We start from the raw sequence: 21558 nt of genomic DNA, 5'->3' as shown, positions 1-21558 counted from the left end.
AAGGCCAAACTGATGCCCACCCCAGTCCCCTGCCTCAGGCTCCCTGTCTCTGTGCTGACACTCAGGAGCCAGAGGGGTCCTTGGTCAAGAGCTGAGAGAGACATACCTGCTGGTGACAGATCCTGTCATCAAGTTGGGCTCCCAACCAACTCAGTGTGACGGTGCCATGATCCTACAGGACCCATCAGACCTGGGACCACTCCCTGGGCTTCAGCCCACTCTGCTTACCTGAAATACTATGTGGTCGGTGAAGGTGTGTTTGGTGCAGCGGATGACATACTCTGTCTCTGACTCAGTCAGGGCCACAGGTTCAGGCGAGGACTTGAAGAGGGGCCCCAGACCACGAAACTCTGGCACTGCCGCCAACTGCTCTGAAATCCACAGGCCACATTCACTCAGTTTATTGATTCCCAGACCAACTTGTGATAGTTTCCAATAAATTCTCATGATCAGTTCTCAAGGTCTTCCACCCCACCTGAGATGGATGGATATACCTGTACAACTGGCTGCTTACCATCTCCTGAATGTATCTGTGCATTTTCTCATCTCCCTGACTCTACTCCAGTTGTGCCACTCCCATGAATCCTCTCTCTCCTCTGTCCAATGACAGACCTCTGAAGTAACAGACTGACTAAGAGACCCCAGTATCCTAGGTCTAATCCCATTTTGAGATTCCCTCAACTAGGGAAGAACAGCAAGGACTCTTGAAAGAAGGCAGAGATTAGGAAATGACTAGGAGGATGAGATGAATAACTGTTACTGATACAAAATCAGGAAAAAGAACAAACTGGTCCTACACGTTTGTCAGTTAAGACACATGGCCAATGAAGAGAGATTCAGAATCAGAATGTTGCAGAAAACCTAACATAGAATGGTCTGTGGTGACTGGTAAGGCCTATCCCTATACCTTATAGCCAGGTTCCAGCACTGGACTGTGTCCACTAGCCCCAGGCCCATGGCAACCTTCCCTGGCCAGTACTCATATTCCTCGCAGGCTAAAGGAGATGACCCAGGTGAATGAGGAATCTGGCAGATGTCTGCAAATGGTGTCCATCTGTGATGATTACAGATACTGCTCTAATCCCTATTCTATGGCAGGATTCCTCAAACTAGGGTCATGGTTCACCTGCGTCAGAATCACCTGAGACTGGAGGTAGGGCTTGTTAAAAACTTAGATTCCTGGACCCGTCCCAAATCTGCTATATCAGGACCTCTAGTTTCAGGGCCCAGGAATCTGCCTTTCTAACACATAGCCTCAGATGATTCTGATGTATACTAATGTTTGAAGACCACTGCTTTAAGATTTTCAACTTGTTTTCCCAATTAAATTGAACAGGACAGGAACTGTGCTCTGAGGCCAGGGATCTGCTATTGTTCCCCAGACTTAGAAAGTACTCAATTTATGTTTCAGGTATATAGAGAGAAAATAGGCATTATTGTTATTATTTTGCTTTCTTCCCCCAGAAAGAGTTATTCTATGTGACTGCTTCAGCCTTCTGCAGCCTGAAAACTGTATCTAATGAATATGCAGGCAATAAAAAGCCCGGAAGGAGCCAAGTTTAGATAATAGGAGGAACTTTGGGGTCACCATGACCATTAGCAACCTGAGTGCTTTTCTATATGAATTTATTTCATTACGGAGTCAAGTTTTTAGACCTGACACTTACTACCTGGGGGATTCTGTTGGTGGGTATCAGTTAATGCCTCTGAGTTTCAGATTCTTCATCAATAAGATAGATATAGTAATCTTGCTCACAGGGTTGTTGTGTGGATAAAGGAAGCAATAAATGTCAAGACCTTGCACAGTTCTTGGAATTTAACAGGTGATCAGTAAGCTTTGGAAGATTATCTTAAAATGGAATTGATACGGGCTGGCCCCCTGGCTCACTTGGGAGAGTGCAGCGCTGTTAGTGCCGAGGCTGTGGGTTTGGATCCTATATAGGGATGGCCGGTGCGCTCACTGGCTGAGCGTGGTGCGGACCACACCGGGCCGAGGGTTGCAATCACCTTACTGGTCAAAAAAAAAAAAATGGAATTGATACCCTTTAAGAGGCTTAGAAGGAGACTTTCTTGGAAGGTGTGGCAGGATAGTGGCCCCAAGATGTTCAGGTGTTAATTCCCAGAATTTGTGAGTACATTTCCTCAACGGTAAAAGGGACTTTGCAGATGTGATTAAGTCAAGGATCTTGAGATGGAGAGATTATCCTGGATTATCTGGGTGAGCCCAATAAAATTATAAGGCAGGAGGTGAGAATCAGAGAGATTTGAAGAGGCTACAGTGCTGGCTTTGAAGATGGAGGAAGGAGCCACCAACTAAGGAATGTAGGCCACCTCCAGAAGCTGCAAAGACAAGAAAATGTTTCTCCCCTAGAGCCTCCAGAGGGATCTCAGCACTGCCAGCACAGTGAAACCGATTTTGCATTTCTGACCTCAGAACTCTAAGATCATAAATGTGTTGTGTTAAGCTGCTAAATTTGTGGTATTGTGTTATAGCAGCAATAGGAAACACACAGAATGAAAAGTTTCAGGTTAGCATGATCCCAAGTAAGCTCAGGATCCTAGTGTCTCTACATTTAAAAAATAATATGTTGACAGAACACATGATTCTGGAATGGAATGGAATGGAAAAATGGGGAGATTTCATTTAACTCAACAATGATTGGGAGCCTAAGGAAGGCAGGCACTGTACTATGTGCTATGATAGTTACAGAAAATAAAAGAACACGTGAAGAACTATTCAGCATTCAGAATTGTTTAAGAGAAGACAGAAGAGTTCGGGTGGAAGTGATGAGCTCAGTGGATCAGGGATGGCTTCATGAAAGAAAAGGTATATGTGCTAGTCCTGAAAGTAGGAATTCAGTGGATAAAACAGTCTGGCAATTAGCTACACAGCCTCTCTCCTTAAAAAACTGAAAACCAGAAGGACAGATGGATGCCTAACAAAACCTTACAAAACAATGTGCACTGAACACATACGGAACCCCCCCAAAAGTACCAGTGTCTTTGAACCCGAGCTGTTCTCAATCAGAAATCCTGAACTGGCCTGGGCTCCGGGGACCTAAGCCCTCAGAACCAAGGCCAAGTAGTGGCTCTGAGCCAATTTGATCTGGATCTTAATAACAGCCCCTCCACTTTCTACCTGTGCAACATTTTGCAAATCACTCTCTCTGAACTTCCATTTCCTCAGATATTAAATAAACTTATTAACTTCCACAGGAGGGTCAAATGTGATAGGTCTAAAGCACTCTCTAGGTCTCAGCAGAAAGTAGTGACGCGATAATAAACGACAGTTCTTACTGTGAGCCACCCCAAGGAGATGGAGCCTGGAGCCCAGGCCCAGAGCGCCACACCCAGCACCGTTACTCACCCTGGAAGATCTCCTGCCGGGTGGCTGCCACTTTCTCAGGTTGCTTGACTGCTGCGACAGGAGTGCCTTCTGCAGGAGCAAAGACACATAGGGACCAACAGCCCCAGTCATGGGCCAACGTGGTGCATACACCTCAGTGTTGTTACTTAGGGATTATAAATTCCAACCCTTCTGAGAGAGCATGAAGCAGAGAACATGTGAAAGAGAGTGCAAGCATCTATGTGTGTGTGCATCCCATTTCCTGGAGCCAAGGATTATTCCCTCCTCCCAGCACAACCCCACCCATCCTGGTCAGGTTTAGCAGCTTTGCAGTGATTGCAGACCTTCCATTGAGGCCTGAACCTGAGGGCTTTGGGAGGAGTACAGGCATTACCTGTTCTCTGCTCTGCCATGGGTGTGGTGGCCAGGGGCACAGATTTGAGGTCAAAAGGTTTTTCTGATGGTTCTAGAGTGTACTGCTGCAGAGCCCTCTCTAGACCAGGGATGGACACAGTCAGACCTAGAGGCCAGTGAGAGAGAGGTCATTGTCTACAAGGCATGACTGATGCATACGAGGAACCTCCTGTGAAAGACTGAGGCCCAGGGGTCCCCAAATCACAAATCCTGGGTGTTATGACTCAGAAAAATCACTTAACCCTCTGAGCTCTACTTTCTCATTCACTTCTTCCTTCACAGTATTAGCACGGAAAGGAGAGCAGTCTTGTAACACCAAGATCAAGGGTTCAGTTCCCTGTACAGGCAAGCCACCAAAAACAAAAAAAAGTTCATGCAAAGATTTGTAGGTAGTATCTTTTTTTTGGGTGGCTGGACAGTATGGGGATCCAAACCCTCGACCGTGGTGTTGAACACTGCTATCTTTTAATTCTATTTTTCTAAGAACTTTTTGAACTTCCCTCATATATACAATATGACTTATAAAGGGTAGAGTATTGTGAAAAGTTGTTGTTAATGACAAATGTTTCAATTCACTGGGCTGTTTCCACCCACACTGGTGTGACCCCCATACCCTGGGTCTTCTGAGGTCACAGTGAGGCCATGAAGTTGCCACAGAAGTCCAGCCAAGTGCATCTTGCCTTGGATCTGCCCCCTCTAGGCAGGGTGCACCTGCTGTGAAGCAATGAGAAGGGCCACAGCTCCGGTAAGATGCTGGGTCAGTGACAGCCAGGTAGACTCACCATTTAAGATATAGCCTGCATTGAGGGCCTTCTGCTTCTGCTCCAGGACATTCAGATAGAAGGTGGCTCGGTCCCTTACTTCATTGTCATCATCCATCACACACCTGCAACCAGGACACAAGGTGTTCCTGACTGGGGCCCAGCATGGGTGGCAGGAGGGATCCTGCAGGGCTTTGTCAGGGGGTAGTAGGAAGAAGTAGGTCTCTTAAAGCTCTGAGAGCTCAGTCCCAAGATGTTGTCACCAGGCAACTCTCGAATGAAGGCACCAAAGTGCACAGGGAGGCCTTAAGACTCTAATAATGAGCTAAGAGGCAGCCATATTCATAGTCCCTGGACCCTCTCCCTAAAGCCCACCCAGTTAAGGATGGCAATCTGTGTGTCCAACAGCATATGTCAAAAAGCACTTAATATGACCCAGCAATTCCACTCCTAGGTATTTAGCCAAGAGACAGGAAAACATGTCCACAGAAAAATTTACACTCAAATATTCATGGAGCATCATTCATAACAGCCAAAAAATGGAAATAACCCAAATGTCTATCAACTGATGAATGGATAAACAAAATGTAGTATATATCTATACAATGAAATATTATTTGGCAGTAAAAAGGATTAAAGTACTGATACATGCTACGATATACATAAATCTTGAAAAAGTTGTGAAAGAAATCAGTCACATAAAAAGCCACCACCTATTCTATGATCATATTTGTATGAAATTTCCAGAAGAGGCAAATCCATAGAGATAAAAAGTAGAGGGCTGGCCAGTGAGCTCAGTTGGTTCGAGTGTACTGTTACAACACTGAGGTCAAGGGTTCAGATCCCCTTACCAGCCAGCCCCAGAAAACAAAACAAAAGTAGATTAGTGGTTGCCTGGGGCTGGGAGGAGTTGAAGGGAGTGGGGAGTGACTGATTAATGGGTACAGGGTTTCTTTTTGGGGTGATAAAAATGTTTTAAACGTAGGTTGTGGTTATGGTTCCACAACTCTGTGAATGTACTAAAAACCATCAAACCATACTTTTTTTTGGGCAGCTGGCCAGTATGGGGATCTGAACCATCAACCTTGGTGCTATCAACACCATGCTCTAATCAACTGAGCTAACTGGCCAGTCCAAACCATACGTTTTAAATGGGTGAATGACATGGTACATGAATTATATTTTGTAGTGGACTGAATTATGTCCTCCCAAAACTCACTGAAGCTTGAATTGTGTCCCCAAGTTTATGTATTAGAATCTTAGCCCCAACCGTGAATGTTAAGAGGGTGGGAAATCCTATTACGGTAATTGAAAGGTAGAGCCTTAAACAAGTGAACGGATTAAAAATGGTGGTCAAGGGCGTGGTTCTCAGGGCTTTAAAAGAAGAGGAGAGTCTGTCTTTCTTGCTCTCTCTGCTTCCACCGTCTTGCAATGTGAGATCCCTGGGTCACTGTCACCACCACCAGATGGACTTTGGACTTCCCAGCCTTAGAAACTGTAAGCAATAAATTTCGTTTTTCTTTATAATTACCCAGTTCCATGTATTTGTTATAAGCAACACAAAACAAACTAACACATTTCTCAATAAAGCTGTTTTTAAAAATGGAAAAAATAAGTCAAGTTAACAATGGTCTGGGTGGTGGAATTTGCAGGACACTGTTTTATATGCTTTTTTATGCTATCTTTTTCCTACAGTCAATAACTGTATTACTTTTTGCCCCTTTTTCAGTTAAAAAAGAAAAGACAAAGGAAAGCTGCCTGGGCCAAGGGAACATTGTCATCCAGCAAGGTCCTCAGGCCTACACTCACCTCTTCAGCAACACCAAGATACTGGGTAACATCTCTTCATTCTGGGCTCCAAACTTGGCCAGAGCACTCACAGCACCTGTTTTTATGAAGCAAATATGGTTTACCTGATGCATCCTGACAACTCACTCTTTGGGTAGTCAGAGTGAGTCTTTGGGCAGTAGGGCCCCACAAGGCCGAAGTCTCAAGCCAGGAGGCTCAAAAGTTGCCACCAACACAATGAGTGGCTTTGGGTGGATCCTGGTGCCATCTGGGGCCTCAACTTCCTTATCTATTTAATGGAGAAGTGAGCCAAACGAAATCAGTGGTTCCCATTCCAGGGTTCCAGGAGATATTTTAAAATTAACTACAGTGAGGCCACAGAAGCTGGCTACAACATCAGGCTCCTCATCATCTGTATCCAAACAGCCTCAACTTGCCGTTAAGCTTTAGATTAATATAAATGAGAATGCATATCAATTGCTGAAAGAAGAAAATCTCTCCAGTGGGGACATGAAAAGAAAAGCATAGATACTAAAAATAAAATTAAGAATAGAATGGTTGCTTACTGAATTAAAAACTTATATAAAAGGATGAATTTTATGGTACGTGAGTTATATCTCAACAAAGTTGTAATTTTTTAAAAAAAGCTAAACACCAACATACAGTGAAAAAAATCAATTAAAAATATCATCAAATTATAGAAGAACCATTCAACTAGGTGACATCTAAAATCCTTTCTACGATATTATAAAAATTAGTTTGTGAGGCAAGAACTCGAGCATGTGACCCCCACCAGGGGCTTAGGTCCCTTTGCTGAGACATTCAGTTAAGAGCAAGCTAAGTGTCCAAGGTCAACCCTGGCTTAGACCTACCTGCTCGAACCTCCTCATGCTCCAAGACCACTCGGTTATAGATGAAGCGGATGTACTTGGAGGGGTTGTTGGTCTTGGGTCCCTCCTGGCCCAGGAGATGCAGGATGCGGGTGGCCAGCACAGTGAACTCACAGTCCTCTATAAACTCACACAGGTGTGACAGCCCTGTCTCCTTGCTCTCTGAGTTTTCCTCGATGATGCTGATGATGCAGTCCACGATGGCACGCTTGTACTCAAAGCCACCCTGCAGTGGGAGAGGCCAAGCTGAGCAAGGAGACTTCTCTCTCCAGAAATGAGCTGAGAATCTGACCAGGACCAGGGACAGTGGTCCAAACACTGAACCTGGAGGCAGGGCACCTAGTTCTGTGGGCCTCTCTTTTTTGTGTAAAACAAAAGCCTTGGACTGAATGCTCACTGGGGTCTTCCTGTTCTAACAGAAGATTGTTTAATAAAAACATTTTAGGTCCCACTTTTCTTTCCAACTTGGAAAACAGTATAGTGGTTCCTCAAAAAATTAAAAATAGAATTACCATATAATCCAACTTTTCCACTTTTGGGTATATACCCAAAAGAACTTAAAGTGGGGAGCTGAATAGACACTTATATGCTCACGTGCACAGCAGCGTTATTCACAAGAGCCAAAACGTGGAAGCAACCCAAGTGTATACTGATAGGAGTGGATAAGCAAAATGTAGTCTATATATACATAGGAGTATTATCAGCCTTAAAAAAGGAAGGAAGGGCCAGCCCGTGGCTCACTCGGGAGAGTGTGGTGCTGATAACACCAAGGCCATGGGTTTGGATCCCATATAGGGATGGCCGGTTGGCTCACTGGCTGAGCGTGGTGCTGACAACACCAAGTCAAGGGTTAAGATCCCCTTACCGGTCATCTTTTTAAAAAAAGAAAAAGAAAAAAGAAAAAAAGGAAGGAAATTCTGACCCATGCTACAACATGGATGAACCTTGAGGACATTATGCTAAGTGACATAAGCCAGTCGCAAAGGACAAATACTGCATGATTCCACTTGCATGAGGTCCCTAGAGTAGTCAAACTCATAGAGACAGAAAGTAGAATGGTGGTTGCCAGGGGCTGGGGCAGGAGAGGATGGGGAATTAGTGTCTAATATTTCAGTTTTATAAGATGAAGAAATTCTGGAGATGGATGGTGAGGCTGCCCAACAATAAAAAGGTACTTAATGCTACTGAACTGTACACTTAAAAATGATTAAGATGATAAATTTTATGTGCATTTTACCACAATTTTTTTTTTTTTAAAAGGGAAGAAGAGGGCAGAGAGTTAAATCCCATATTAAATCTGTGCTTTACAGGCTTTAATGACAGAGGTGGCAACTGAGATGCCAGAGACACGACACGTGTAGCCTAGCAACAGGAAGTAGGCTGGGAGTTGTGCGGTAGCAGTGCTGTCTGTTTAAAGGGGGACATCCCTACTCAGCCTGGTGTTGCCAGACCTTACAAGATTTTTCAAGAGAAACTGAAAATTTGTGGTGGTGCTGCTGGTGTTTTTTTAATATGAAACTACCTGATTTTTAAATACTGGCTACTAATTCTAAATGGTTAAAACTTTGTACAATCCAAATAAAACTTGTCTATAGGTCAGGTATGATACCTATTCTCAGATTACAGATTCTATTTTTTGGCCATGGGTAAGTCACTTCCTTGTTGGAGGCTCAGGCACCCTCATTATAAGGACCATTACACTATCGTGAGGTCATGAGGTATTGTGTTTACCTCACAGGTCATTTTGAGCAATAAGTAAGATGCTATTTGTACAATAAGCACATTACAGTTCTATAAAGCTGTTATGTGTGCAGTTGTACTTCAAACCCTCAAATGCTATTTTCAGTATCAGTTCTCCAACCAGCCAGCCTGCTGGACCCTGAGAAGTTCAGAGTCACTGCACCAAGGCTGGCATTTGCTCTGACTGAAGAATGACAGGCCTGTCTGCAGGAGCACATACCCACTTGTAGAAGACATGGTCTTATGTCTGGGTGCCACAGTGTAATGAGTGAAGGTCTAATTCTTGACTGTTACATGGAAATATGTATTTTACTGGGAGACAGAGAGGTCCAGGAGGAAAACAAAGGTTTTGGCGCCAGACAGAGCTGTGCTCAGATCCTGGCTCAGATACTTATTGGTCAGGTGACCACAGGGAGGTTGCTTCTCCCTGAGCCTCAAATCTAATTCTTAAGGGTAGAAAATAATGTCTGGTGACAAAGCCTGTTAGGAGGATCACAAACTGTGTATACTGTTGTAGAGTTTCTCCAAAGTGCTGGGCCCATTAGCTGAAGGCTCACTAACATTAGTGCCCTTCTCTTTTGAGAAACCCAAAGACACTCAAAGCAATGGCTCCTCGACTGCCCAGTCCATGGCTACTTTGGGGCTGGGGCACAGGGACACCACATAGCTGGGGAGTAAATCTACTCCATAAACACGTGCTTTTATTCCCACAAATTAACCAGTTCTGTTGAGACATCTAAGGAAGGTGGCATAAGTGAATTACTAACTTATGTCAGGCACAAAAATAGAACTAGTGTCGCATTATTAGCACCAGTTTCATAAGAAACCACCCCAAGAGCTCCTGGAAAGGCCTGGATATTTCTGCACTAGACTCCACCAGTAGAGAACACACATTCTGCACAAGCATCACCTCAGGGTATCAATTGTGCTTTTAACGCCAGGCTGGTGAGTCATAGAGTTATTACTGTAATTACTAGCAACTGGTGTGTGCACAAGGAGTTTAAAGGGCTGCAGGCACCAGAAAAACTAGCTGGTTAACAGGTTGATCTGAAAACACTCACAAAGAGGACGTCCTTGGCTCCAAGTTGAGCCTACAGCCAGCAGCCAGGTCTCTACCTGCACCAGGAGACCTGACATGCCCCAAATGCCCCTTATTATTACCTCTTCCCGCAGCATGGAGAACAGGAAGTTCATGAGGACAGCATGTTTGCGAGGATACTTCTGACACAAGGCACTGATGGCCTGGACAACCACCACCTGAGTCAAATAGACATATGTGAGCAGCAGCCCCTGCCGTTGGGGTCAAGTGACTCAGCTCACTAAGTGCCAACTGAGCCCTTCCTCAGGCAAGGCCAGACCCTGGGCACAGCCTGAGGGCAAGAGGGCGAGAGGAACTTACAATCAGGAGCGTACAATCCCCAAGCCCACCCAGGGCAGGCGGCACACATGGCAGTCCCCCAAACTCTGCCTTCTCCTCAGACCTCAGGGTGAGTGTCCAAGCCCCCCTCTACTCCACTTGTCCTGTTCTCTCCCTACCACCATCCCCATGATTCCCACCCCACTATCTATCTTTTCTGGCTTCTCTTTCGCCAAGCCTGACTGCCTCTTGAGTGTCCTGTCCTTGGCCCTCTTCTCTTCTCAGTCTCTTCGTCAATCTTATCTCCTCCCACGGCTTTAACCTCATCTTACATGCCATTGACTCCCACATCTTCATCTCCTGTCTGAGCTCAACATCCGCATTTCTACCTGTCTACGTGCAACTTCACCTGTGCCCGCAGGCTCCTCACCACGTCTGCAGTCACGGTGTGACCTTCCTCTCCCCTCATCTAAGACCTGATCCTTTTGTCTTTCTCCATATTGGTCAAGGACACCACCTTCAACCCAAAGCAGAAAACGCCAACATCTTTCCCAACATTCACCCCTCTGCCCTCATACCATGCCCTGCCAACTGGCTCTGTTTCTCAAAGAGCTGTCACACTGTGTCTCCTCTCCTATTCCCATGGCCTGGTTCCAGTGCCATCATCTCCTTCTGAACTACTGCCACAGTCTCCTCACCCAGTTGACCCTTCACATTGTTCCATAGGATCTTTCTTTTGTATTATTATTTTCAATTTAATTAATTTTTTTGTGTGTGGCAGCTGGCCCATACGAGGATATGAACCCTTGACTGTGGTGTTATAATGCTGCATTCTAACCAATTGAGTCAACAGGCCAGCCCCAGAGGATCTTTCTAATACAAATCTCATTTCAGTCTACAAAGCCTTCTTGCAACCCACAGGCAGAATAGATTTCTATCTACTTTGCACAATCTATGCTACAGAATTTACCACACTATATTATAATTATTCATATTATTGTCTGTTCTGACTAAAACTCTCCAATAACACAATACATGATTCTAGTTACGGAACAATTATGAAATAACAAAATCGCAGAAATTGAGAACAGATGAGTGGTTGCCAGGGGTTAGGGATGGGGAAGAGGGAATGGGTATGGCTACAAAGGGGTAGTACGAGAGATTCTTCTGGTGATGGTACAGTTGAGTATCTTGATTGTGGTGGCAGTTTCCAAAGGCTACACGTGCAACAAACTGCATAGAGCTTCACACACACATGCGTGCATGTGCTTGTATAACTGGTGAAATCTGAAAAAGCTGTATGGATTGTGCCAATGTCATTTCTCGGTTGACCGTGCACTGTGGTTGTGTGGGCTGCTGGGGGAGGGGGCTGATGGAGTGGTGCATGGGATTTCTCAGTACATTTCATTGCAACCTTCTGTGAATTATTTAAAAATAAAAGTATTTTAAAAAGTACTACCAAAGAAAGAAAACTAACATCTCTCCAATGTCTTCCTAACAATCAAAACTCTTTCTCATGACCCACAGGGTCCTACATGATCGAGCCCCTGTCCATTCTGACTTCTTTACTACAGAAGCCCCAAAGCTCCCAACCCCGTCACTGATCTTCTGTCTCTGATGTTCAAGACAAAGTTGCTCCTGCCTTTTCTCCCATACTTCCCACAGCTGGCTCTTCCATTATTAAGGTTCTAGCTCAAATGTCACCCCCTCAGAATGGCCTACCAGGTCATGCTCCTACTGGCAAATAGGATGTTTTTCTATATTCTTCACTGTACAACGCATGTCTGAAATTATCTCATCTACTCATGTGTCTACTTGTTAATTGTTTCTCTTTGCTCCTGTCTTGTTTGCTGCTACATTGCCTTCTCCTAAAACTCTATATAATATACATCAAGTGTTCTATAAATACTTCAAGAATGAATAAATGAATCCTTAATTGGTCTAGAAGCTACCATTCTTACAGTACAAAGGGACAACTGTGTGAGGCAGAGCTGTGCATGTACCCAAGGCCAAGCCCTTTGAAGGCAACGTGCTGTCCTCCCTGAGCCTCAAGGCTGACTTGGCCCAAGGGTGGTGACATGCAGAGCAGGTTCAGAGCATCTTCCTTATGCTGGGGGCCCTGGCTGTTCTGGCAGGTGTCTGGGTACCTTGAACTCGTCCGAGATCTCTGACATGAAGGAGGAGATCTGCTTCATGAGGCGGTCGATGCTGCTCTCACTGCCCGTCTTAAGGAGGGTGGTGATGGCCAGTGTGGCAATGCTGCGATTTGAGTCTGTGACCAGGTTCTCCAGGTCCAGATTGCAGGCTGTCACTGCTGACGGGTGCTTCATGGCGACCTGTTTGGGGAGGATAGAGACAAAAAGGGCATGACCCAATTCTGTTACTTCACTTAATGGGTTTGGCCCAGAGGGCCTTTGGACAAGCTCATCTCACCATCTGGAAGAAAGGAACTGTGACCAGGGCTATACCTTTCCCAGCCAGGCCAGGGCCGGAAACACCTGTTGGATCAGTCCCACCTCTCCTGACCCCCAAGAGCCCACCCCCCCCACCTGTGGACTCTTACCTTATTGAGGGTGCGGACAGCAGCATAGCGGAGCGCGGCCTTGGGCGAGCTGCAGAAAAGCTGGAGTACTGTGGGAGACATGCCACATGCCAGGCTGCCCTGCAGGAGGGCCTCCGCAGAGGGGCCGGGCATCAAGGGTGAGCAAGCGCTCTCAGCCTGTTCATACTCAAACCCTCTGCTCAGCTCCTTTCCCTGCTGACACCCCCACCCCCAACCAAGGTGGAACACCCCCCTTGCCCTGGGTACCTGTCATGAACAGAGGCTGTAACAAACAAGAGCCCAGTCATTCTTGTGAATGATGATAGCCACAGTTTACTGGCATCTGTTATGTTTCAGCTTCTGTGCTGAGCAGCTGATATGCCTCACCTCACCAAAGGAAGCAGCTACCATTATCCCCATTTTACAAATAAGGAGACTGAGGCACAAAGCGGTAAAGCGACTAAACTGACTTTAGGTTAGCAGCCAGTAAGTGACAGAACCAGGATTAAAATCCAGGACTGTGAGCATCTGCAGGCTGAACCCTTAATCACTGTGAAGTAAAATGCCCTCTTCTCTCCTGTTGCATCAACTGGAACCAACAGAACTTCCCCTCAACACTGAGTATAGGGGAACAAATTCCTCTCTTAAACAATTGGTTTATTTCCTATCACTATGTGAGAGCTATGTCAAGTACTGCATCCCCCCTCTGCCACAGTTGCCAGGAGATTCAGAGCTAAATTTTGCATTCAACCATAGTAGTGAACATGACTACTGTTTTTTTGTTTTTTTTTAAATTGGGGGCTGGTTTGTACAGGGATCAAACCCTGGACCTTGGTGTTGTCAGCACCACGCTCTAACTGACTGAGCTAACCAGCCAGCCCTATGGCTACTGTTTTCTGGAGTATCTGTTCTCCTTTCTTTATAACTTAGCTTCATTCTCTGTTACTTTTTTAGAATTTATTTTTTTCTTAAAATAAGAATGCCCTTATCTTTACCTTACTCTGGAAATATAGGGGTTATAATAAGAATGAATGATAACAAGAAATTGGTAAAGGGCCACAAAAAATGATTACTTGTGTAATGATAAATATAGTAATAAAAAATTTAAAAAATAAAAGAACCCTGAAATTATTATCATCATTTAATTTTTTTTTTTTAAAGATGACCGGTAAGGGGATTTTAACCCTTGGCTTGGTGTTGTCAGCACCATGCTCAGCCAGTGAGCTAACTGGCCATCCCTATATAGGATCCGAACCTGTGGCCTTGGTGTTAGCAGCACCACACTCTCCTGAGTGAGCCACGGGCCGGCCCTGAAATTATTTTTTTTAAAAAAGAAAACGAATGAATGAATGAACACCCAAATCGGTGAATGAATTCATTAGTTCTTGTTTTTGTTTGTTTCCAGTGAGGAAGGGACACTTCTTTCTCCAAACATGAACCTCATTTCTCTCTGTCCAACCAAGTTTACACCATTCTTATGGGGAATATTAGAAAAACAGGAGGTCCAATCATTCCTAAAAACCTGCAAACTTGACTCCTGCCATAAAGTCTTTGCTCTCATTGAGCCTGTGCTATCTACAAGGCCCCCCTCTCTCCTACTCTTTGAATCCAGGTTTAGCACTCTCAAGAGCCTCTCCTGTTCCCACCTCTCAACATGCCCACTTTTCAGTACCAGCCACTTAACACCTCATCACGTGCTTCCTACTCAGACAGTGAGATGCCAGCACCCAGCAGAGGGGTCTGCATAGACTTGATGACTGAAGCTGAGACACCTCGAGGCTGCTGGATTCTCCTTAATCACAGCAAAGAACAAACACAATGTTTCCACTATGGTGCAATTTGTTTAGATCACACACATTTACTGTCTATGTAACCCCATAAGAGGCACGATCAGCATACACACTCAGAGAAGAAGGTGAGGCATGGAGAGGGTGGGTGGCTTGCCCATGCTCGCCCAGCTGATAAGGGGCAAAGCCATGACTCAAACCTGGGCTGTCGGGCTGTAGTGTCCAGGCTCAGGACAACCGTCTGTGATGCTCTCTCTCACCAGGGACAGCTCAGCCTGTCAGTACACATTGGTTTCACAGATCCTGGGTTCCTCCACTGGGCTGACCTCCCATGGCTAGCCAGCCTGACGGGCTCCAGAGTGGGCATGAACCTTACCTCAGCCTCTTGAGTAGTAAGATGAAACTAAAAGTGGCCTGCCCCCAAATGCCATAAATGTGAGAGGCCCCAGCACACTGCCTATAACAGAGCAGGTGCTTACTAGGTACCTATTCCTTTTCTTAACACTAGACCACAGCCTATTTGAGGGCATTTTCTTTCTTTCCCCCAACCCCTGGCCCAGGGTCTAGCTCCCAGCAGGTACAAACGTCCAAGACTGGGCAAAGGGAAGCCTAGTGACCTGACACAGCTGGGGCCAGCTCTTTGGCACTGCAGCCTGGCAGATTGACGATGGCCGAGGCAGCTTCGTATACCACCATCTCATGCTTGTTGCGCAAGCAGCTCTCAATGAAGTCAAACAATGGGCTGTCACGGCTACAAAAGAACACGGACAGCAAGAAGTTGGGGGAGGCCCTGCATGTAGCATGAGCGAAGTACTGTCCAGCAGGAGAGCCCAGGTCAGGACCTGCCGTCCTCCTCCAGCTGCTTGCTCGCCACCCGGATCATCAGGCAGTAGGCAAAGGGGGACTTGAGGCCATGCCGGGTGAACTTGCTGATCATCTTATTGACGGCCAGGCGGTCGTTCCTACGCACATGGTACAGGAGCCCAAGCGCATGGTACTAGAGTAAGAGAGAGCAACAGAGAACAGGAATGTGAAACCAGGTCACTGTATCTCTCTGGGCTTCGGCCTCCTCTTTTCCTAGATAGGCACTGCAGCAGCTACCACATAGAGTGGCTGCGACAGCTGCCCCAGTTACTCTGTGTATACAAGTCCTGGCATGGTACCTAACAAAACATGAGTATGTTTGTAGCTCTTGTTCCTGGCCTGATTTCAGCAAGGGCCCTGACAGGCACCAAGAACACAGATGTGGAGAAAGAACGGATACCACAGAGATGAAGGAAAGGATTGGAAACCTGGTGTCTTTCAATAAGAAAGAAAGGTGGGAGTCGGGCCCTGCACATGGTCTTGTGTTGTAAGATAGTGTGCGGGGCACCTCAGGTGTGAAACCTTACAGCATTAACTTACAACAGCCCTGAATGTAGATATTCTCTTCCCTTTGACTTGCATGAGGATTCATGGCTGCACTGGCATATATATCTAGGTCTGTAGGCCCAGAAGTCCAGGGATCCCTCTTCTGGAGATAAAAGGTACCACAGAGGTATATCACCTCCTCCCTCTTTTGTTTCCTCACAGAGTGTCATCTCAGGGCTAAGATATGTCAGCTGCGTGTGCCTTCTATGTAGGAAGTTTCCTGACCCTCAGAAGTGTTCTGAGTGGCTATGGCTGGCGCTGAAGACAAGAATCACACGAAGGGTGAGGAGAGAGACGAGAGATGACAGGAGCAGGTGAGCACACAGGGACACCAACAAGCATGCACCAGGCAGGGCAGAAATTATGGACGCTTTCTCATTTAATCCTCGCTGCTTCGTGAGCCAGGAACCTCCATTCCAATTTTAGAAACAAGGAAGCCAAGACTCAGAGAGATAAAAGGAATCCCTGTCCTAGGTCACTGAGGAGCAGTTAAGGAGATGGAAGCCCCACCAAGGTATTTCCATGCATCACTAACAAAGCCAGCTTGGAATTTAGGTGGCCTCTGTCTGCCTGGGTCTGGTTTGCTGCAACATCACATCCTCCAAAACAATACTCAGCTGGTTATCAAAATATTGAGATATTTCAGTACCAGCTAGTAAGCAGTCTTTAACCCAAGCCCAAGGGGTGCCCTGGATTCTTTCCCAGAACCCCCAAGTCTCCCCATGATCAAATAACAAAAGGATTAAAGCCTGCGCCAGCCAGGGGTCACCAGGATCCCTATGGTGAGTGTCCATTCCTACTGGCCAGTGCCATGCCATCTGCCTAAGTATTTTAAATATCACCCCCCCACTTACAGCTCACCTGGACCATGATGTTGTCACTGGATGCCGCCTCCTGGGCCTCATTCACCCAGCGCTTGACCACGTCAAAGCTGCACTTCAGGAGGTGCTATGGGCAACAGGGCATGTTAAGGGGCAAGCAGGACAGACACCCTCCCCGTACGCCTCCTGGGCCCGGCCAGTCTTCTCCGACACAGCCCAGGGCCTCACTACTGTCCAGGGTCCTGTGACTATGGTTATCCACAATCTCAGGATGGCTTCCACCCTCAGTCTCCCTGCCCTGGCAGAAGATTTCCTGCCAGATCCAAACTCCAACAATCTGTCACCCCAAGGGATGGTCAAGGCCATCCAACCGGGCCCCTTCTCAATCAACCCAGAGTTCCCTGGCTCTCTTAAATGAGAAGGTGGGCGGGACTCTCAGACTTGGGGATCCAGAAACATTTTTTTCCTACTGGAAAGAGACTGATATGTTCTTCAATTTTCTACCCCAACCCCCGCAGGGCCTTGGCCGCAACTACACACCAGGGAAGACACCAGGGCAGAGCTGGAGACACTGGGCACCTTGTCCACGATGGCCTGTTTCATGTAGCGCTCAATAGCCTGCAGCATGGTGCTCTGTGGGGACAAGGAGCAGGGCAGGAGGGGACCCAATCAGTCCTCAGCAACTCTCAGGACTGCAGGTAACAGGGTGCAGCGGGGGAGGGGTGCAGGGAGGAAGAAAACATTTTTCATGTGCTCCACATACCACCCCCATCCCCACATCACCTGGCTCGGTGAGATGGGGGACAACCTGAAGCATGCAAAGGACGAGGCCAGGAAGCAGGGCAAGGGCAGCACAACTCACATCAGTGATCTGGCAGAGGGCTCGCACAGCCGGGCCCCGGTAATTGTCTTCTTTCCCAGTCATGTCTTTCGTCAGGCTGCAGAGCAGAAGGTGTTATCAACACACAGGGAGCCTGGGCCTGTCCACTCCTCTCCAGGCCCCAGGTATCACACTCGCCTGAGTTACTACACGAGTCTCCTAACTAGTGCTCTCCTTCCATCTTGCCCCTCCAAGCCAAACTTCACACAGCAGCTGCAGGGATTTTTATAAAACTCAAAACTGAGCAGGTCACTCCCATGCTTTTACTAAAACATTTCTGTGACTTCCTGCTGCCAGTGACCTCAAGCAGAACAGAGAATGTCCCTGATAGGCCATGCTCTCTCCTCTCCAGGTCTTTGTATGTGGTGTTCACTAAGCCTGGAGCATTTTCTACCCCTCACCACCACCTCTGTCCTGCTATTTCTTACTCATCCTTCAGGACTACCCTCAGACTATTTTTCTAAGAGGGCTCTCCTGATCCAAATTCAAGCTGGGTGCCTTTCTGGTCTGCTCTCATAATTTCTGAGTTAAACTGAATTACACCCTATCTTAATAGCCTGGCTGCCTGGTTATTTCTCTTTAAATTCTGGGGCTGCAGAGGCATGACTGTCTTGTTTGCTGCTATCTCCAGAGCTACACACAAAAACTGAACTATACTCAATAAATATTTTCTAAATATTTACAAATGAAATATTTACAAACTGTCACAATGAGAAATAAGAGAACTGAGCCCCAGTTCTCTCTTTTTTTTTTAAAGATGACCGGTAAGGGGATCTTAACCCTTGACTTGGTTTTGTCAGCAACACACTCTCCCAAGTGAGCTAACCAGCCATCCCTATATAGGGATCCGAACTCGTGGCCTTGGTGTTGTCAGCACCACACTCTCCCAAGTGAGCCATGGGCCGGGCCCTGAGCCCCAGTTCTTAAGGGCAGGAATTACACTTGAGTCACATCTGTCCCCTGAATCACTCAGCCTAATGTAAAAACCAGTACTTAGTAAGCAAGTCTGTGTGTATACCTCTTGCATCTCCAATGTCTATTTTTCTTGTGTTCTTTCTTAGCACTCATTATAGTCTGTGACAGGCTGGCTGAATGACTAGAGGAATCAAGGGAAGGGAGGGTTTGTGCCCACATCAAGTCTGGAGAAGTAAAAGGGAAACAGCACACGCTGGAGGCTGCCATGAGTGAGCAGCAGTAACTGAAGGACAAGGGAGACAAGACAAAAGGCACAGCGATACGCTCACTGAAAGTTTCATCATCTGATACACATGAGAAAAAATGGCCTCTGTCAATGGAATGCACCCACAGCCCCAAGACTCACCTGCTGGTGACAATAATGACATCCTCTGCAATGCAAGACATCTCCTTGATGGTCAGGTAGCACATCCGACGGAGTGTGGGCTGGGAAAGAGATAGGAAAATCCCTATCAGCCCTGGCTCAGGGAGAGGGCCAGTTAAGAGAAAAAACCTCCAGTCTACATCAAGGCAGCTCATACTGAATGGTGGGGCTGGCTTCTAGTGGCCCTCCCACCACCCTTTCACAGCTGCCACCTCTCAAGGAAAGCTGGGGTTGCGGCACTTACATCGTTGGACTGAAAGAGCTTTGTCATGGCAAAAAAGGCCTCGGTTGCTTCGGTGGTCCCCAGGTGCTCCCCCTGTGGTAATCAAGAAAGAAGTCTCAGCTTGGGACAGAGGGACAGACAGCTCTTCCTGCTGTATCAGCGCAGCCAGATACTCAGTCCCTGCAGAAGCTCCATTAAAGGCAATGCATCAGAGTTGGATGCTGAAGGGACCCAGTGCGGGGCCATTGGCTACAACCACACAGAGGCTTTCAAACAGCATAATGCGGAAAATGATTTGTGCATCCCTTCCAACATCTCCCAGCACCATTTTCTCCACCCCTGAGCCCACCCTGTTACCTGGTTTATGAGGTAAAGGATCTTGGTGAGAATGTGGGCACATTTCCGAGGGTTGATGGGAGTTTCATTGAACACACGGGCCTAAGAAGAAGCGACCAAGGATATTACCTTCTAGCCCTGTTCATTTCCCTTCCACTAACTACCTTCAAGCACACTCAAGGTCTGAGAAGTCCCAGGATAAATAAATACACTTGCCTAGACAAACTAATTTTTATAAGGAGAGTTTATTTTTCTAAATAATTTCTGAACTCTCCCAAAATATTATCAGGGATGTACTGATCTACTGACTAGCAAGTACTTAGTAAACACCTGTTAACTGGAAGGAGAAATGATGAACAACAACAAAAAAATGTAAGCATAAACACTCTCTCCAGGAACAAAGGTTTCCTGTCTTTCCCAGCACAGGTTTTCTCTACTATTGCTCCTTAAACCAGTACTTTGAACGTGATGGTATTCTGACTGCATCGACGATGAACATTTATGATGAAAGAGAGAGGAGCACAAATGACACTTGCCTCTTGGAGTACTGCACTCTTCTCAAGGTGCTGGAATGGGTTGGAACCTCCACCTATAGTCCAGGAGAACGGAGAAGACAGGTTGTGACCCTGAATTTCAAAACTCTCCCAGACACAGGAAAGGGAAAGATGTCCGTTACCTCCGTCCTCTTCAGGAGTGGCAATTGAGACCCTACAATCTGTCTATATAGATCCTATCACTCTCCTGAAAGAGGGCTCCACTCTACCCCAAACCACTTACTCACAGACAAGCAGCAGCTCTGGTACAGTCCTGTCTCTCTTACTGTGCCATGTCTTCGATTCATTCATGCAACCCACACTTAACTGAATCCCTGTATGCCAGTGGCCACAAAATCCCTGTGACCCCTTCATAGCAGATGTTACATTCCTAATTAATTACGTGTTTGATTCATTGGTTGATGTCTGTCTCCTCCACTAGGCCTGCCACCATTCTAATATGCCCAGCTCAGGCATCAAGTGTCCCATTGTTCTACTGCAGCATCAGGACATGGAACAGTGCCTGGCGTACAGTAAGTGCTCGATATGTTTGCTGAATAAATGAATGAAAGGGTCAGAGTTCTTAGCCACAGGACACTGGCTGCGCAAATTACACCCCAGTTTGGCCAGCACCAAAGCAGCCCCGGCAAATCCCAAGAGGCTGGACAGAGAAAGCAACAAGAGAGCATCCGGCCGGCCCGGTCCCCTCCTCTGACTGATGGGGAAACTGAGGCCCAAAGAGAAGCATGACCTGTCCAAGGTCACCCAACAAATCGCAGTTCAAGCTGACGAGCAGGGGCTGCGGAACACGCTCGGGCTCTCCGAGGCCTGTCACCGACCAGCCACAGACCTTCGCACAATCCCCAGCCTCTCACTGAGCCTCGGCCTCCGAGTCAGGACAGAGGCCCCGAAGGAAGGCTCCCAGAGAGGGTCCTGACAGCTTGCGCGGGGGTCCGGCCTCCCCCAGGCTCCGGCCTGAGCCCCCTCACCCGACTCCTCGTCTTTCTTATCGAACTTCTTCAACATCGTCGCGCTGGCGGGGGACACAACGCAGCAGGGCGACGCACCGCGGTCGCGGCTCGGAAGGGCGTCGGGCTGCGGTTCCGCACGGGCCACTTCCGGGCTCCGGCCGGCCACGTCTCCCCGCGCTGTGCGCACGCGCAACCTGCGCTCTGCGCCTGCGCACATTCGGGCCGCCGCAGTCCAGTCGGGCCTTAACCCTGCGCGCGCAGGAGTGGGGTTGCTGAGGACTGGGAGGAAGGGGGGACGGCCATGGGGACCTGGAGGTAGTGAGGTGGCTGGAGGAGGGCCGTGGCCGGGAGGCAGGGGGAGCGGCGGGGGTGGCCGGGAGGGAGGGGGACAGCCATGGGGGCCTGGAGGGAGTGGAGGCG

The 21558-nt window shown here is 47.3% G+C and overlaps 1 protein-coding gene across 1 annotated transcript in view; it reads right to left on the bottom strand.

Moving 5' to 3' along the window:
* COPG1 (COPI coat complex subunit gamma 1) overlaps positions 1–21303 on the bottom strand; it is a 28643-nt gene extending 7340 nt beyond the window's left edge. The window contains exons 1-19 of the mRNA XM_063113866.1: positions 21157–21303; positions 20171–20223; positions 19656–19736; positions 19320–19391; positions 19058–19137; positions 17719–17794; positions 17397–17489; positions 16897–16983; positions 15468–15622; positions 15243–15376; positions 12860–12927; positions 12444–12632; positions 10101–10196; positions 7182–7425; positions 6331–6406; positions 4543–4646; positions 3741–3866; positions 3368–3436; positions 229–371 (exon numbers count right to left, since the gene is read on the bottom strand). Coding sequence (XP_062969936.1) covers positions 229–371; positions 3368–3436; positions 3741–3866; positions 4543–4646; positions 6331–6406; positions 7182–7425; positions 10101–10196; positions 12444–12632; positions 12860–12927; positions 15243–15376; positions 15468–15622; positions 16897–16983; positions 17397–17489; positions 17719–17794; positions 19058–19137; positions 19320–19391; positions 19656–19736; positions 20171–20223; positions 21157–21193 — 1983 coding nt within the window. The 5' untranslated portion in view covers positions 21194–21303. The remainder of the gene's footprint in view (positions 1–228; positions 372–3367; positions 3437–3740; positions 3867–4542; positions 4647–6330; positions 6407–7181; positions 7426–10100; positions 10197–12443; positions 12633–12859; positions 12928–15242; positions 15377–15467; positions 15623–16896; positions 16984–17396; positions 17490–17718; positions 17795–19057; positions 19138–19319; positions 19392–19655; positions 19737–20170; positions 20224–21156) is intronic.
* Between the last annotated feature and the right edge of the window lie 255 nt (positions 21304–21558).

This window comes from Cynocephalus volans, chromosome 11 (assembly GCF_027409185.1).
Source record: "Cynocephalus volans isolate mCynVol1 chromosome 11, mCynVol1.pri, whole genome shotgun sequence".
Taxonomy (NCBI): Eukaryota; Metazoa; Chordata; class Mammalia; order Dermoptera; family Cynocephalidae; genus Cynocephalus; species Cynocephalus volans.
Note: the sequence above shows the minus strand (reverse complement) of the source record. Positions and strands in the feature narration are given on the sequence as shown.